At 35.7% G+C, this 16,648-nt stretch overlaps 1 protein-coding gene across 2 annotated transcripts in view; it reads right to left on the bottom strand.

The window, feature by feature from the left end:
• Positions 1-7,637: 7,637 nt before the first annotated feature.
• PRKAG1_1 (5'-AMP-activated protein kinase subunit gamma-1) overlaps positions 7,638-16,648 on the bottom strand; it is a 68,499-nt gene continuing 59,488 nt past the window's right edge. The window contains exon 9 of one of the 2 annotated variants that reach the window (XM_051216540.1): positions 7,638-7,841. In XM_051216540.1, the coding sequence (XP_051067137.1) occupies positions 7,758-7,841 (84 nt within the window). In that variant the 3' untranslated portion in view covers positions 7,638-7,757. Of the gene's footprint in view, positions 7,842-13,249; positions 15,010-16,648 lie in introns of those variants that run through there. The other variant, XM_051216539.1, reaches the window with a different exon arrangement.

Here is a 16,648-nt window from a genome sequence, read left to right as displayed (position 1 = left end):
CTGGTTTTCGACCTGGACGTGGTTGTATAGATCAGATATTCACACTACGTCAGGTTCTAGAACACAGACACACATTCAGACGCCCCACAATGGTAGTATTTCTCGACCTTAAGGCGGCATTTGACTCTGTTGATCGTGAGGTTCTATGGCAGTGTTTGTCACTGAAAGGAGTACCAAAGAAGTACATTAACCTTATAAAGGCTCTCTACTCGAACACAACTGGTAGAGTGAGAGCTTATGGCGAACTGTCATCAGAATTGATTACCTCGAGTGGTGTTCGTCAGGGCTGTCCACTCTCCCCATTCTTGTTCAACTTTGTGGTCGACGTACTTTTAGAGATAACACTCTCCTCATCTAAATTTACAGGGGTTGAACTTCTACCGGGAGGTTCGCTTGTTGACTTGGAATATGCCGATGACATAGTTTTATTTGGCGAAGACGCTGACAAAATGCAGAGTCTTCTGACCACTCTAAGCAACAATGCAGGTATGTTCGGGATGCGATTCTCTCCCTCGAAATGCAAAATGTTGCTTCAGGATTGGGTTGCATTGACACGCGAACTAATGATAGGGAGTGAAGTAATTGAGCGTGTCGATCGCTTCACTTATCTTGAGAGTCTCATCAGCCCTTGTGGTCTGGTGTGTGACGAAATCTCAGCACGGATACAGAAGGCTCGACTAGCTTTTACCAACTTGCGTCATTTATGGCGTAGGCAAGATATCCGTCTATCAACCAAAGGACGGGCTTACTGCGCAGCAGTTCGTTCCGTCCTCCTTTATGGCAGTGAAACATGGCCGGTAAGAGTAGAGGATATTCATAGGTTACTAGTATTTGATCATAGGTGTCTTCGAAATATTGCTCGTATATCCTGGGACCATCGAGTAAGTAATGCAGTTGTTAGGAAACGGGTACTAGGTAAGGATGGCGAATCAATTGATAACGTAGTGAAACTTCATCAGTTGAGATGGCTGGGACACGTGTTACGTATGCCCAACGACCGACTGCCTCGACGTGCTATGTTCAGGGGTATAGGAGTAGGTTGGAAGAAAGCTAGGGGCGGCCAGACCAAAACATGGCACAAGTCCATGAAGTCACTGACAAGTGGTCTGAGTCATGTCGGTAGGTTTAGACTACCTGGTTGGGGACCGCGAGATGATGGCAACCGATGGTTAGAGACCCTGAATGACATGGCTCAAAATCGTTTGCAATGGCGCAGGTGCATTCACTCTTTGTGTTCTCCCAAATTTTGATCTCCTTATTCCTCCTTGTCTCTTTTTTTCTCCTCTCAAATTTATTTCACTGTATTATACTCTTGAAGTAACATCTCCAAACACTAATCTTCCCGATTACTGCTTATACTCTTATTACCTCTACTACTACGGGATTTGAATCGACCACTGCATGTCTATGCTAATGTGGTGTGGCAACTCGAACTGATGTACGTACGTACGAAGTTCTACGTTGTTACTGACTGACTGACTGACCACATAAAACCTTCATTTCTTCTGGAATCAGTGGCTCTGTAACAAATGTGTAGTGAAAATTGTCCCGCCCTAAACTAATGAAATATCCACAAACCATTTCATTGAATGGTACTTTTTACTTCTAAATCTTTCTATTATGCAGTTGTTCATGAATTTAAGTTGAAAATTTCACAAATTAAGGATACATTTAAGAATCCGTCTTCAGAAGTTTATATTCACTACCGTATACTTAAATCAGTGAACTAACTTGAGATCTTGGTGTTTTATAATAGGCACAACATCTGTAGACTACTGAGATGATTAAAACTATGACGAAGGGTCTTTGATTTCTAACATTTATGCGGAATAATTGCCCTCATCACTTCTAGTAATTTTAGCATAGTTCAAACTGAAATGTTGAAGTCTTGGTGATATACACTTTAGAAACTGAACTTCATTGTGAAATGACAACTGAAATACAATGGAAAATAACAAAGCACGGAACAATTGTCTTGATTTAGTTTATGACTTTTTAATGTGTCACGGTTACAGCCTAAAATCTTCTAATCTGATCGCATGGTTGAGGTCCGTTGGATGAGATAACTCGAAACTAATCTGAGTGTCATAAATGAATTTACTTTGTCTTATTTTAACTCGTAAGTTCCAATAGCTCTTCATAGATGCCTTTACGGATTGTATTTGTCAGTATTTTGTCTTTTCCTACTACCGTTCCTACCGCAGTTATCTCTACTTTATTAATTCGTTTCCTTGTGCTGGTGTGACATTACAACCTGTATGTTGATTGTTTAAGTTTTTTTTCTGTCGATTTCGTTTGGTTACATAAACTTTCTCCAAATAGAATTAGTCTGGACCAACTACACAATTATGAGTATTATCTAATCATACTTTTTGCACTGCATAATGATGATATTAATACTACTAATATGGAATTTGAATGGTGGAGATTTGTAGCTCAGGTGAATGATTTAGATGGAGTTTTGTTCTCTGAGCTAGATGGTTTGATCGTGAAGCTTTCATCATTCTTCTGAATGACATCATCAAACTTCTACCTAAAGTTTGTGCTGATGATGTCGTTCAGAAGAACGATGAAAGCTCCACGACGAAACAATTCAGCTCAGAGAACAAAATTCCACCATAGAATTTAAATATTTTCACAACTTTTGTAATCATAAATAAACATCAATCAGTATGAATGTATCTTTATTTTAACGCTCTTAGAGTTGATCTTTTTTCCTTTTTTTTGTATTAAATTTCACAACAGATGGCACTATTTACAATTGTTTTTGCGGTGTATTATCATCATGTTCCCTTGAACACAACAATTAATACATAATCAGAGAGGGGGGTTTTGTGGATATTATACTAACTTAATAGTTGAATTCATCAATTAATTGAAGCTAGATCATCATGGAAAACCTGGAAGCATTTGAATGCTGTTTCGTCCTACTATGGGACTCTTCTAGGTTTTCCATAGTGATCTAGCTTCAATTAACTTATGAATTCAACTAGTAAATTAATACATAGTTCAAATGATTGAAATGATCTTCTTACCCAATAAATCTACAATACTGCTTATACCTAACTAGGTTACATACAACAACGACAACAACAACAATAAACCGTATTGGTTATGTGTTTACTAATGATGTCAATCAATGTGTTTCTTTTCACAATAAATGAATTTTTTTCTCAGATTATTATGACAAATAATGTTCAGTTTAGTTGTAAACAGGTTAATTCTATGGGTCATAATCATTTTCCAATAATATTAGTTTAATTATTGTCTAGACCAAATTGTCTATAGTCTGAAATTAAACAATCAATCAAACCAATCATTAACCTTAAGGTTATGCTGATATGCTAGTGTAAATGTGACACATTATATGTTTATGTATTTATTTATAGAATGGAATGAATGGGATAAATAATTTTCTTAGTTCTTCTCTAGATATCATCAGGAACTGGATAGTTGTGTTTGTCCTAGAATGGTTTTTTTTACGCTAAACTGAATGTATTGAGTCTGATTCCTGTTGGAGTGGTCATGATGCCCACAGTTGAGAAGTCTGATACTAGGGCGAAACACCCGTCTAGTGCTTCCAATGATGGTCTATCTAAAGTTACTGTATGATTCCAAGTTTTAAAGTTTTTTTTTTCGACGAAGCGATTTTATGGAGGATATTTCCCATAGGTTGATCTCAGCTGTAGTACTATTGAAAACTAGGGGGCACAGGTCAGCCTTTCGGTTCTAGTATCGAATTCCTCAACAATACATACTCATTATCTTGCTGGAGTTGAAACTACGACTTTCAAGTCTCATCCCTTTTTTCTAATAGTGTTTCAGCTAAGATTAAATCGTGATGAATACCATCTATAGATGGAAATATTTTTTGCACAACTTTTTATAGTGTTTATGAACTATAGTCATTAATGAATCTAACAATGCCTGAATACTTAATCAAATTTGAAGTTATCTTGATATTCTGCATCTTGTTGCTTTCATGAACTGATATGTTAACTATAAAAGAGACATTGGAAACAAGCGAGTACTGGATAACTTGCTCCATTCTTGTCTTGAAACTGTAGGACCCGTATACACTCATAACTCCGAACATGAAAATCAAATTCACAAAACCATCCTGATTTCGTATTGTACGCAATATAAAATCAGAATGCGTAGGATGCTTGTTTACAAAAATTCACTTCATTACACTTGGTAGTGTTCAAACCTTCATTTGGTATCATTGATGACTAAACTATTTCATTATTGAAATCATGAACCGATCTAAGTTAGAAAACTATTGAGAACCTGGAATCACTGGACAACTGTTTTTTTCCTAGTATGGGACTCCTCAGAAGTGCACGCATACGATGTCGTAGCCAGAAATAAGTCCTAACATCTTTAGTTTCGAGCTAAACTTTTAAACCACTAAGCCGAAGTTCAATGGTGACTTTGTACACAAATTGGTGACAACTACTTACTAAAACTTCGAAAAATCCATCTGGAAGTTAATCACTACTATTGTCATCCATATTATTGCTTCAGTTACTTCATGTAGGGATGTACATAGTTCCTATCACGAACAGTTTGTGCATACTACTTTTGAGTTTTAGATTTGAAAATAACATAGTTATCTAGTGTGTCCTTTGTAAGCTTTAGTGTATGATGATAGCTGGCATTAGCGTGATTATTGTGTCGTCTCGGTTGTTTGGTTTTGTATCCCATGATCTACAGGTTAAATTTAAGAATATTAACCGGTCCAGTCATTTATTCCAGTACGTTAGTTTTTAAAAGGATCAATTTCTCATCTTTTTATAATCTCATCATCAGGGTAACGTAGTCAGTAAAAAATCATTGTTAATTAAAAGGTATCCAAGTTACAGGAGCTAATGGCCTCATCATTAAATGTTAAATACCAATCTTTGCTATTCTAATGGAACTTTAGGTGAGACTATAGTTTATGGACGACCTTTGAGCGACGCTATACGGACCTTCAGAGTATCCACTTAATAACCAGGATCAATTGAGGGCTATAAACCTATGTAAGGAATTAGAATTATAATTTAAAGTTGATGATTGATGTTACAAATTAGATTTCGGGTTTTCATCATGAACTGGCATCACCTAAAATACCAAAATGTTATTTATCCAATTGGACGAATGAATTTCGCGCCAAAATCAGAGACCTGGTATCTTATATCTGATTGGTTCGTCCATAAATTATAATCTCGCTGGAACTTTACACTAAGTATGTGGACTTTACAATGAATCTACGTAGGATTACAAAGATGATGATGGTTAAATTTAGAAAAGATTCGAGGAAAATCAGAAATTTTAAAATTGGGTTAAATGTTAATTTCAACAGAATTCATTTAACCAAACTTTATATAAGTGATTAATAGCTACTGCTATGATCTTACTGATTGTTTGTTTACACGGCAACTTGATTCTGATCAGTCAAAAAAATGTCGTAAATAAGTGATTTGTGGTGGTCACCGGCTAACATGGGACTGCATCTCCTCACGATGCTCCACTACCTTGTGGGTCAGACCTTTAGGTCAAAGGCTCGGGATGTGGCCCCCTAAGAAAACTACCTGCTTCGGTCCGGGCACCCGATCAGTATCACAGCCCTCACACAAATCGGATGATTCATGTGGCGCATATGTATTTGGTGCCTCCTTGTACCAATGTTTATGTGTTTAAATAAATAAATCTAATTTAAGACATTTAATTGTTCTGTTGTAATCTTCAATTTACTGCACATATAGTATCAACTTTTGTTCCCATAAATTCAATCAAACAGCTGCATAATTTGAATTATGTTTTTGAGTTATCAACAAGCATCAAGGAAATACTATCGATTTAACTGGTTAGAAGAGGCTTGGCATTGAGATCGGATAGGCTTGGAGTGATGGACATTTTAGTGCATTGTGATTGATCACCTGTTTAGTTATCACTGTACTAAATAGTCATAGTAGCTCAGTTAATGTAACTATAGCGTATGGAAAGTGTTAAAATATCACATGACCTGAAATACTTAGGATACTACATTAGAGCCTCGAATTACTTTTTATGCTTGTCAACTTCAAGAAAGATTATTATTCAATGAGATACTTACTTGCTCCTATTACCCCCAATGGAGCATAGACCGTCAAACATCGTTCTCCAGCCCACTCTGTCCTGGGCCTTCTTTCCTAGTTCCATCCAATTCTTGTTCATTTTTCTCATGTCTATCTCCATTTCCCGGCGTAATGTGTTCTTTGGTCTTCCTCTTTTCCTTTGGCCTTGAGGACTCCATATGAGGGCTTGTCTTGTGACGCAGTTGAGTGCTTTCCTCAATGTGTGTCCTATCCACTTCCAGCGCTTCTTCCTAATTTCTTCCTCCGCTGAGATCTGGTTTGTCCTTTCCCACAGTTGGTTGTTGTTAATAGTGTCCGGCCAACTGATTCGAAGTATTTTGCATAGACAACTGTTAATAAACACTTGTATTTTCTGGGTGATAGCTTTCGTTGTTCTCCAGGTTTCTGCCCCATACAGTAGAACTGTCTTGACATTTGTATTGAAAATCCTGACCTTGGTGTTGGTTGACAATTGCTTTGAGTTCCAGATGTTCTTCAATTGTAAATATGCTGCTCTTGCTTTTCCGATCCGCGCCTTCACATCTGCATCAGATTCACCCTGTTCATCAATGATGCTGCCCAGATATGTAAAGGTTTTTACATCTTCCAAATCTCCGTCAATTTTGACTGGATTGGTGTATGCTGTGTTGTATCGGAGAATCTTGCTTTTCCCTTTGTGTATATTGAAACCTACTGCTGCTGAGGCTGCTGCTACACTGGTGGTCTCCTGCATTTGTTGTTGCGTTTGGGATAGAAGGGCCAGATGATCTGCGAAGTCTAGATCGTCCGGCTGCATCCTAGTTGTCCACTGTATCCCATGTTTCCCTTCAGATGTTGACGTCTTCATGATCCAGTCGATCACCAGGAGAAAGAGGAAGGGTGAGAGTAAGCAACCTTGCCTGACAACCGGTCTTTACTTCGAACGACTTTGTCAACTGTCATCCATGCACGAATGTGCAATTTAATCCACCATCGGAATTCCGTATGGTATTGACTATGTTCTCAGGCAGGCCGTAGTTTCGAAGAAATCTTCATAGTGTTGTTCTGTCCACGCTTTCAAATGCTTTCTCGTAATCAATGAAGTTGATGTAGAGTGATGAATTCCATTCAATTGATAGTTTTACAATGATCCGTAGAGTTGCGATTCGGTCTGTAAACGATCGATCGTTATGCGATTCAGCCTGTTAATCTCGAAGTTGGGCGTCTACGGAGTCCTTCAATCAGATAAGATAAATGTTTATTATTCATTATCAATTTTTGTCAAATAAAGTGATCTTAATTTTGATGCAACTCATCAATTTATGACTACACGTATAAGTATACGCTTTAACGTAAATTTGATTTTGCTGAATTAGCTATGTTTAAACAAGAACCGTATTTTAGATACTTTTCAAATTATCTAAAATTTCTCATTATTCAGTTTCTCTTTTTAAATCATTACAGTTTTTCTGAGTCAGTCAATCATAAGTAGCTTAGATACTGGTACATGTGTGCACCGGCTCAAGTTGTCACACCAAAACATCACAACGAGATAAATTTCACAATAGTAGAAGCAATAACAGTATTAGTAATGGTAATTAACATTAAATATAAATAATATGATTCATGAAGAAGGAACAAATTCGCGAAAAAAAAGTACCAAATAATCTTTGAAACTCAAGATCCAAAGGAAGGTGGTAATGAGTGAATGAATCTATGCCATTGAGACCACTTCTGATCAGTGTCATCTAAAGTCTGCAACTGAGTAAAATATGAAATAATAAAATTAAAATGGAGTTAGACAAATTATGAATATACAAAACATCACTGTAAACATCTTCTTGTCATACTTCTGATCGTTGTATATACTAATTAAACTGTATATTCTCTCTCATACAACTGATTTCTATTGATCAAACTTAAAAGTAGACAGTTGTTAGTTGAGTGAGTCAGAATGGTCGGAAATATCTATGGTTGTTATTAATCCCGAGTTAAAGAATGTCAAAAAGCACATGTTTTACATTAGTTTTTAGTGTATGATTTTGACTATTTAATTAACCCCGTTGGTATATCTGACAGATCACATGCTATATTAAGGTTACATGGTGAATCAGATTTAAATGTGACTCTTACATATGTACGTATGCTGCTAGCGAAGGTAACCGCCTACGTATCTACTCTAATTGAAGAAACTACGGTGTATATAAACTTCGGCTTTTGATAGTAGAATTCCCCCTTACAGTTTCAATTTTCTTCCACTGTATAGCTGATTGGTCAACTGATAAGGCTGTAAAAATATGATCAATTCCATGTATATAGTCTCTTTATCATATTTAAGAGAGCATGAACGAAGATTTGAGCAGAATAACATGACTTGGTTTTATTTCGTTAGGTTCTCGTCCGCTGCTTACGACCTGTAATATTTAAAAACTATAGTTACTAATTAGGTTGAATTCACTTACATAAATAAGTTTAGTTGGGAGTTTTTATGAACAGACATAACTATAATATATTTATTATTATTTGAACACATAAATATTGGTACAAAGGGGCACCGAATACATATGCGTCACACAAGTCACTTGATTTCTGTGTACTCTGCGATACTGCACGGGTGCCCAGAGCAAGGCAGGTGGTTTTCTTAGGGGGCCACAACCGGAGACTCCAACCTAAAGGTCTGGTCCATAAGGCAGTGAAGCCACGTAAGGAGATCCAGTCACATGGTAGCAGGTGACCAACAATTGGTTCATACACCATTTGTTCCCTCAGGATCTTGGAGCTCATGTGCATCATTGGTTTGGAATGAGGGTTTCCCAACTCCCCTTGGTGGACTCTCCCAGTCCGCCACCCCGGTTAAAGCGCCAGACATTCGCTTTTCATCTCCTCAATTTCGTAAACAATGATAATGCCGCGAGAAAGCAGTGAGTAGGAATTCCCTGACAGTAGCTGTATACACATGGCCATGTGGGAGCATTTCAAGAAGGAGAGCTGTCTCTCCCTGCCCTCGGCCGTACCAGGGCATTTGGGGGAAAGGATGTAAATAAATTTAAGGGGTTAAATAATATTTATTTGTTTAAACAAATAAACATTGGTACAAGGGGGAACTAAATATATATGCACCACATCTAATCATTTGATTTGTATGAGGGCAAATATATGTCTTATACGGACGGACATTCTACAATATTGATGGTAACATTAAGGAAAAGATCTAGAAACAAGTGGTCACGAGATGACCTGACGCTAATGAATGAGTCCAGCTAGTTATTATAAAGTTATTAGTCTAGAAGAGCATCGAAAAAATAGAACAATATAATCATCTAAAACTAAGAATTAAATGATGTAACAAAGTAGAGTTTCTATCATCAGGAAGATAAACATTTGTCTACTTTTAAGCACAATTCATGTTTTTTCACACTTGATAGCATTGGCTTCAATAAACTTCAGAAGACTGGGGCTTGATTTTTTTATTAGTCACCTTCATGACCACTTAGGCGGCATCCAACGGTGTTAATGTCTAAATTCAAACAATCCACGAAATTGTGCCACCGTCCACCATTGTCTTCCGTAAACTACTATCTCATAACACACCCGGTTGAACTCCACGAGTCACGGCTTATCACTAGAATTCCAGGAATTACCTCTTGAAACCAGTCACTAGTGAGCGCATGATGATTATTATCAGAAAGGGGTTTTTGTGGATATTATAGCAATTTTATAGTTGAATTCATGAGTCAATTAAAGCTAGACTACCATGGGAAACCTGGAAGCACTTTGTTCTATATAAACCAAATCTGAGTTTTTTCTGTGCCTAAAACTTTAAAATAAATGTGAGGATTAAGACTTTGTGTTCATTTCAGGTTCCCTTTTAGTCAGTGTTAATTAAATAACAACTACATCCTACATTGCTAAGTGTAATAGAAATTCTTAATACTTAAGAGATGTACCTCCAGATATTATCATGAAACATTAAAAGGTTAACCAGTTGTAATTTTAACAAATACAAAATAACATTATATTAAATTCACAAGGGGTTTCTTTATGGATATTATGGCAATTTTAATAGTTGAGATTATGAATCAATCAAATCACGCGAGGTGAGATCATGGATGCGCACTGCTAAGGAGTCCTACAACAGGATGAAACGGCCATCCAGTTCTTACAGGTTTCCCATGGTAGTCTAGCTTCAATTGACTCATGAATTCAACTATAAAATTGCTACCAGGAAGGTTTTTGTGGGGATTTTAGTAATTTCAATAGTTGAAATCATGAGCCAATTGAAGCTAGACCATCATGAAAAACCTGGGAGCATGAGACGGTCGTTTCGTCCTGGTATGGGACTCCTCAGCAGCACACACCCACAATCCTACCCTTTTCGAGTTTCCAACCCAGGACCTATCAGTCTCACACGCGAGCGCTTAACCACTAGACCACTGAGCTGGCCGGCATCCAACGGTGTTAATGTCTAACTTCAACTAATCCCATACTAAGACGAATCGGCCGTCCAATGTTTCTAGACTTTCCGTAGTGACCTAGCTTCGATTGACTCATGATTCCAACTATTGAAATTATTAAATTATCAAATTTTATATTGAATTGAATTTCTTTTTTAGAATGAACTTCAAGTTCCCCACTATCTTAATTTTATTAGGTATGAAATCAAGCAAGTGTTTTTCAATCTCGGTTTCTCGAATCGAACTACGAATTAACCTTATTCATATTGAACAAAGAGATTATGAACCAATCAGCATCATGAATAGAACTTATTAAAAATTGATTGGTTAATCATATTTACGATGTAATGGTTTATTAACATTTATTAACCAATCAAATTACAGAATCTTGGATAAGATCATGTCACCTCAATGGTAAGTTCTATATACATGCTGTTATATACAAAATGTATATTGTCTATTCAATATTTCCCATGTAATAATTCACAAAGAAAAACTCGCTCTATTATTGACAAGAGATATTTTATTTATTTATAATGATTGTTCTTAATCTGTAAAATAACCATTAGGTGAGAACACAAACATTATAGATGTAAATGTGTTGAATATGAAGAAATGAATCACTCGATATTGTTTGCTTTTTATCTTCCCATTGATGTTTATAGTCTCTATTGTTGGTATATGTGCATACTGTTCAGATTGTCTTGATATTGCCTTAATTGTCACAGGCTTTATAAGCAAAGATGAATGGTGATGGATTTCACTGTTAGCCTTCATTGATCTCTCGGCTTAATAATACTTGTGATCTAATACAATATTAAAGTGAATTGCACAGGATTCATATATGCCAATATGAGACTGATCAACTGTAGTCCTAAACATCAATGTAAAGCTACAAGCAAAAAACACTGAGTGAATTTATACTTCATCCTATTTCACAAGCAGTTGGCTATGAGGAATCACTAGCTGCTGAGTGGATGTTTGAGGTAAACGATAGTCGGTTGGAGTCCTGAAGTGAACATCAACTTTGAGATGCAGGTATATCCAACTGACGAGTCCCAAATAGAATGAAACACGTATCCTGCATTCCATTGCTAGTCACCATCCATCTTTGCTTATAAGAAATGATTGTTTGAATGTCAACATGTTTACTAGGTTGTTGTAGCTGAACTACTAGATATTGATTAATGTGATATATAAACTATTGCAATAAGAATGTAAACAGTGAACTGACTGACGTTGAATCATATAAATTTTTACTTGAGAACGTTGACTATGTTACAAAATGTACTAATTTTTAAACCCCAAACAAAATCTAACTATAACTAAAGCTTTAATTCCCAAGTAAACTGATGTACATAGTTATGTGCTTATTGAGATTTATAAATGGTTATAGTTCCATATTTCATTCATATTATCATGTACATTACAATTTTCAATAATAACTGGTACTTGTAGCCACTCAGCTCTGGTTTTTTGATGTTCATATTAAAAATATGGAAATTAACATTTTATCAGTTGTATAACTCCGCCTGAAGCCCCTCCACGACTACTGCCGGTCCCAAGCCCGGATAATGGGGGAGGATTGGGCATGGGGTTAGCGATCCCATCGCGTGAATATTAACTCGCTAAAAAAACAGTAACCAGAATAAATTATTCAAAACACTTAAAATGTGCCCTGGGAGTCAGAAGGTTTTCATTTAGAAGAGTTATGACACCTCATGGTAAAAGCCGAGTTCCTTCTGAAGCCACGAGGCTGATGCCCCTTCTAACAATCTACTATGGTAGAGAACAAACCAGATCCCAGCAGAGGAAGGAACCCTGGAACTGGATAGGACACATTGAGCAAAGCACCCAACTGCGTTACAAGACAAGCCCTCACTTGAAATCCTCAGGGCTAAAGAAGAAAATCAAAGAACACATTACGTCGAAAAATGGAGACAGACATGAGAAGAGTGAACAACAATTAAATTGAACTGTAAAGGAAAGCCAAGGACAGAGTGGGTTGTAGAAAATCCTGGTCGGCGCCCTAAGTAAGTATCAGTTGTATGGTTGGATATAATGATGTCATTAGTCAACTTTTTAGCTAATAGTCTAATAAAAAATGATCTTTTAAATCATTTTGATCATTAAAGATAATGCTGATTATTTAAATTCGATTTTGTGACATTTGTTAATAGTTATAAGTACGTAATTGCATTGATAACTAAGTAAGCACGTACTATACAACATTGATTATTCATACGTGGTGATAACTTTAATCTATTCAATCAATGATATGAAGTTCACCTAAGAACCACATAAATTTGTAAGTTTCTTTACTAATGATGCAATATAATAATGATGAATCTCCTTCCAATTACTTGACATTATATCATTATAATCAATGTATCAGTCATTAAAGAGGAGGATTGTATTTGTAAGATAAGTGTTAAGATAACCGATTGTGTGACGACGTATACACACAATCTGTTTTCTTAACACTTTTCGTTTTCACACTACATGTCTTTTACACACTAATGTAAATACCTACTTTAAACATTGTTCACGTTGATTGAATGACTTATTCAGTATACAGTACACCGGAGAATCATATACCTATTTATATTCGATAATTTTCATGTTTGATTATATTTTCTTTGAAAAACCTTGGATCAATGTTATAATTCTCTCTTACGGTTATAACCCAGCTATTCCTATTGTTTAGTATCCTCGGACACTGATTCACTCGACAAGTCCCCCAAATCAGAACACGATTGAACATGAAAAGAGATTATATTCCAAATAACAAGGTTAGATGGAAGTAAGAAGCGCAATAGAGAAAACGTTAGTATATTTATAGTTTTTCACATGAGAAGATTTCTAGAGTGTTCACTAAGTATTGACTAACGCTGATTGGATAAGAATCAGCCACTCAGTGTGCGCCAACGCAAGCGTGCATTGACCATGCTTTAATCCAGTCTATGTCCCGCTAACAACCAGATTGCCAAGCGAAATGTTGGATTTATTTTAAAAAAAAAATTCATTTTTTGAGATTCTACAAATACAATATTCTTCCTCTTTAATGTCTCACATGAACTTGGCGCTTAAATATTGTGAAACTATTCAATCAAATTTAGACAAAAGTTCTTATTTAATGTTTCAATAAAATTAATTTAAAAAAAAGGGGGGGCATGGATACACACACAGATTTTGTTATCTCACAAACAATGTGTACAGAAGATTAGGCACAGATACAGACACAGGCACACACACACACATACACAAATAAGTTTTTGTTTCTGTTTCTAATAAAAGAATAGAATAAGATCTATAGAGAGAAATATAAAATAATTATCATTTAATATTCACATACATAATAAAAAAACATAATATAAAGTAATTATTTATGTACACAACTAAAGAGATAAGGAATAAAATTGTAATTTATGCAAATTGAATGGTATTTATAGGATCGAGGAGGAGTGGAGACTCTTGGTGACATGGCTCAGAATCGATCACAATGGCGTCGGTGTATACACTCCCTGTCTTCCGTTAAACTAAGAAATTAAAATCACTTCATATCTTTCTTTCTACGAACCAATTCTTTCTTCTTGTACTATATCTCTATATGCAATCTTTCTCTTATATATTACCACCTTTGACCTAACCACTCCTATGAATCCGGTGTTCATCTTGCTGTGCTAATGAGGTATGGCAACCTGGACCAATGCACATATGTGCCTGGTCCTACGTTGTAGCTGACTGACTGACTGAGGAGTGGAGTAATAGTAGGAGGAGGAGGAGGAGGAGGAGGAGGAGTGGAGAACATAGTGATTAGTGGAGTTGGAAAAAAAATATACTGATTTCTATTGATAAGATTATTTTCATAATTCATTTTATAATGAAAAAAAAATAATTGAATAGTAGAAAACTAATGACAAATTACAAATTAAAGAATAGGAATCTTTAAAGAATAAGTGATTACGTCTATAGGATATTAGAGAAAGATGATTAGTAGTATTGATAGTAGTACAATAAGTCGAATAGTAATAATAATAATAATAATGAAAACGATGTTACTAGTGTCAGCAGTAACACTAATGTAACAAGACAATGAGTTGGTTATTTTAATTGTTAACCTATAAAACTGTCAATTAGTTCCAAGTGATTGTTATTGTTATGTTCATTCTAATCATTCATTGTTAAATTGATTGATCAATCTGATAACATTTCATGGGGAAAAAGGGGAATACAGAGAAAGAGAAAGAATGATGCATACAAACTAGTTTTATTTATTGATGATATGAATTACGCAATGGATTTGTAATGAATTTTTTAATTCGAACAAGATCAGTTCTTCGTTTTGATGTATTATTATTATTATGATGATGATTATCATCAGTTGACCAATTTGTAAGAAATTTCAATATATCTGACAATGAGATAATTCCTTCAACTTTGTTATTCTCATCAACAATAATTAAACGATGTACCTAGTAACATAAGAGATAAAAGAAAATTTTGAACTTTATATATAATCCGAGAGGGGTTTTATGAAAATTGAATTCATGAGTCAATTAAAGTTAGACCACTATGGAAAACCTGGAAACATTGGACGATTGTGGAGTGGTTGAAGTTAGATATTAACACCGTTGGATGCCGGCTCAGTGATCTATAAGTCAAGTGTTCACGCGCGATACTGATAGGTCCTGGGTTCGAATCTTGCGAGGTGGGATAATGGATGCGCACTGCTGAAGAGTCACATACTCGTATGAAACGTCCGTCCAATGCTTCCAGGTTTTCCGTGATGGTCTAGCTTCAATCGACTGATGAATTCAATTATATGTATTTGACGATCGGTCAATGTAATTTTAGGATTGAGATATTGACTGATTTGCACTCATTTCAACTTCTTCAGGTGAATCTCAGATGTCGGAACCATTTTCAGTAGAGGAAGATGACATATAGGATAAAAAGCCAAACCTCTTTTTTTAACTTATCATGATCTTTGTTCAACACTACTTCCATTTCAAATTCAATATAATGTTTATTCAGTGCAATATTTTATTTTGTTTTCATTGTGATCTTTTATTTTAGTGGAATGTTTTTTCTCGATATGATATTCTTTGTATTACTTCATAGTGAAATTCATACCACCAGTTTATGCAATCATTCTGCGCATGGCTTTTTATCTTATACTATCACTTTACTCTCCTGAGAATAATTCCAACATCTGAGATTAAACTGTGAAGACGTTGAAATGAGTGCGAATCAGTGAGTATATCCCAATCCTAATGGAGATAGTTCAGTCGCGACATATATAACCCACTTTTAACGTCTCTTACTGTGATCTTTAGTGTTATGCCTTGAAAACCCTTACTGATCGCATCGCTTCTCTGAAGATTGTTCATATGTCTTGCTGCTGGTTGTTGCTAACTAGAACGAAAATGATATAATCTCATTGGTAGTCACTGTTCTACTAGAATGAAACTGAACCAAAACCATCCTCTTGTACTGCAAATCTTCTCCATTACTCGTAATTTATGAGATAGGGAAAATATCCGTGAATTTGTAGCTCATCAGTTTTTCAGTGTTCAATATATGTGAGATATCAGACATTTTTTGGTAATTAGTTTCTGTATGTTACATTTGATGAAAGCATAATTCTTTCTCTGAGGATTCCATTCCAAACTCTAATTTTCAATGTATTGATATTCACTTGGCATTGTTTACTTGAATCTTCCCATTGATATTTAGGACTGGAATTGATCAGTCTCTTATTGGTATATGTGCATACTGTGCAGATTGCCTTGATATTGCCTTAATTCACAAACATTCTAAGCACAGATGGATAGTGGCCAGCAGTAGAATCTTGGATGCGCGTTTAGTCCTATTTGAACTCAGTAGCTAAGTGGATAACGCGATGGCATTTAAAATGAACGGTACTGAGTTCTAGTCCCAGATTGAACATCAACTCTAAGATGCAGATACATGCAACTGACAAGTCTCAAATAGGACAAAACGTGCATCAAACTAGATTCCACTACTAGCTACTATTCATCTTTGCTTATAATGTCCATGTTTTTTTGTTTTCAATTCAATGAGATTAATTACAGTGGCATATTCATGAAA

The sequence above is a fragment of the Schistosoma haematobium genome, chromosome 4 (genome assembly GCF_000699445.3).
Source record: "Schistosoma haematobium chromosome 4, whole genome shotgun sequence".
NCBI classification, from domain to species: Eukaryota; Metazoa; Platyhelminthes; class Trematoda; order Strigeidida; family Schistosomatidae; genus Schistosoma; species Schistosoma haematobium.
The sequence above is the reverse complement of the archived record's forward strand: the minus strand, read 5'-3'. Positions and strand labels throughout refer to the sequence as shown.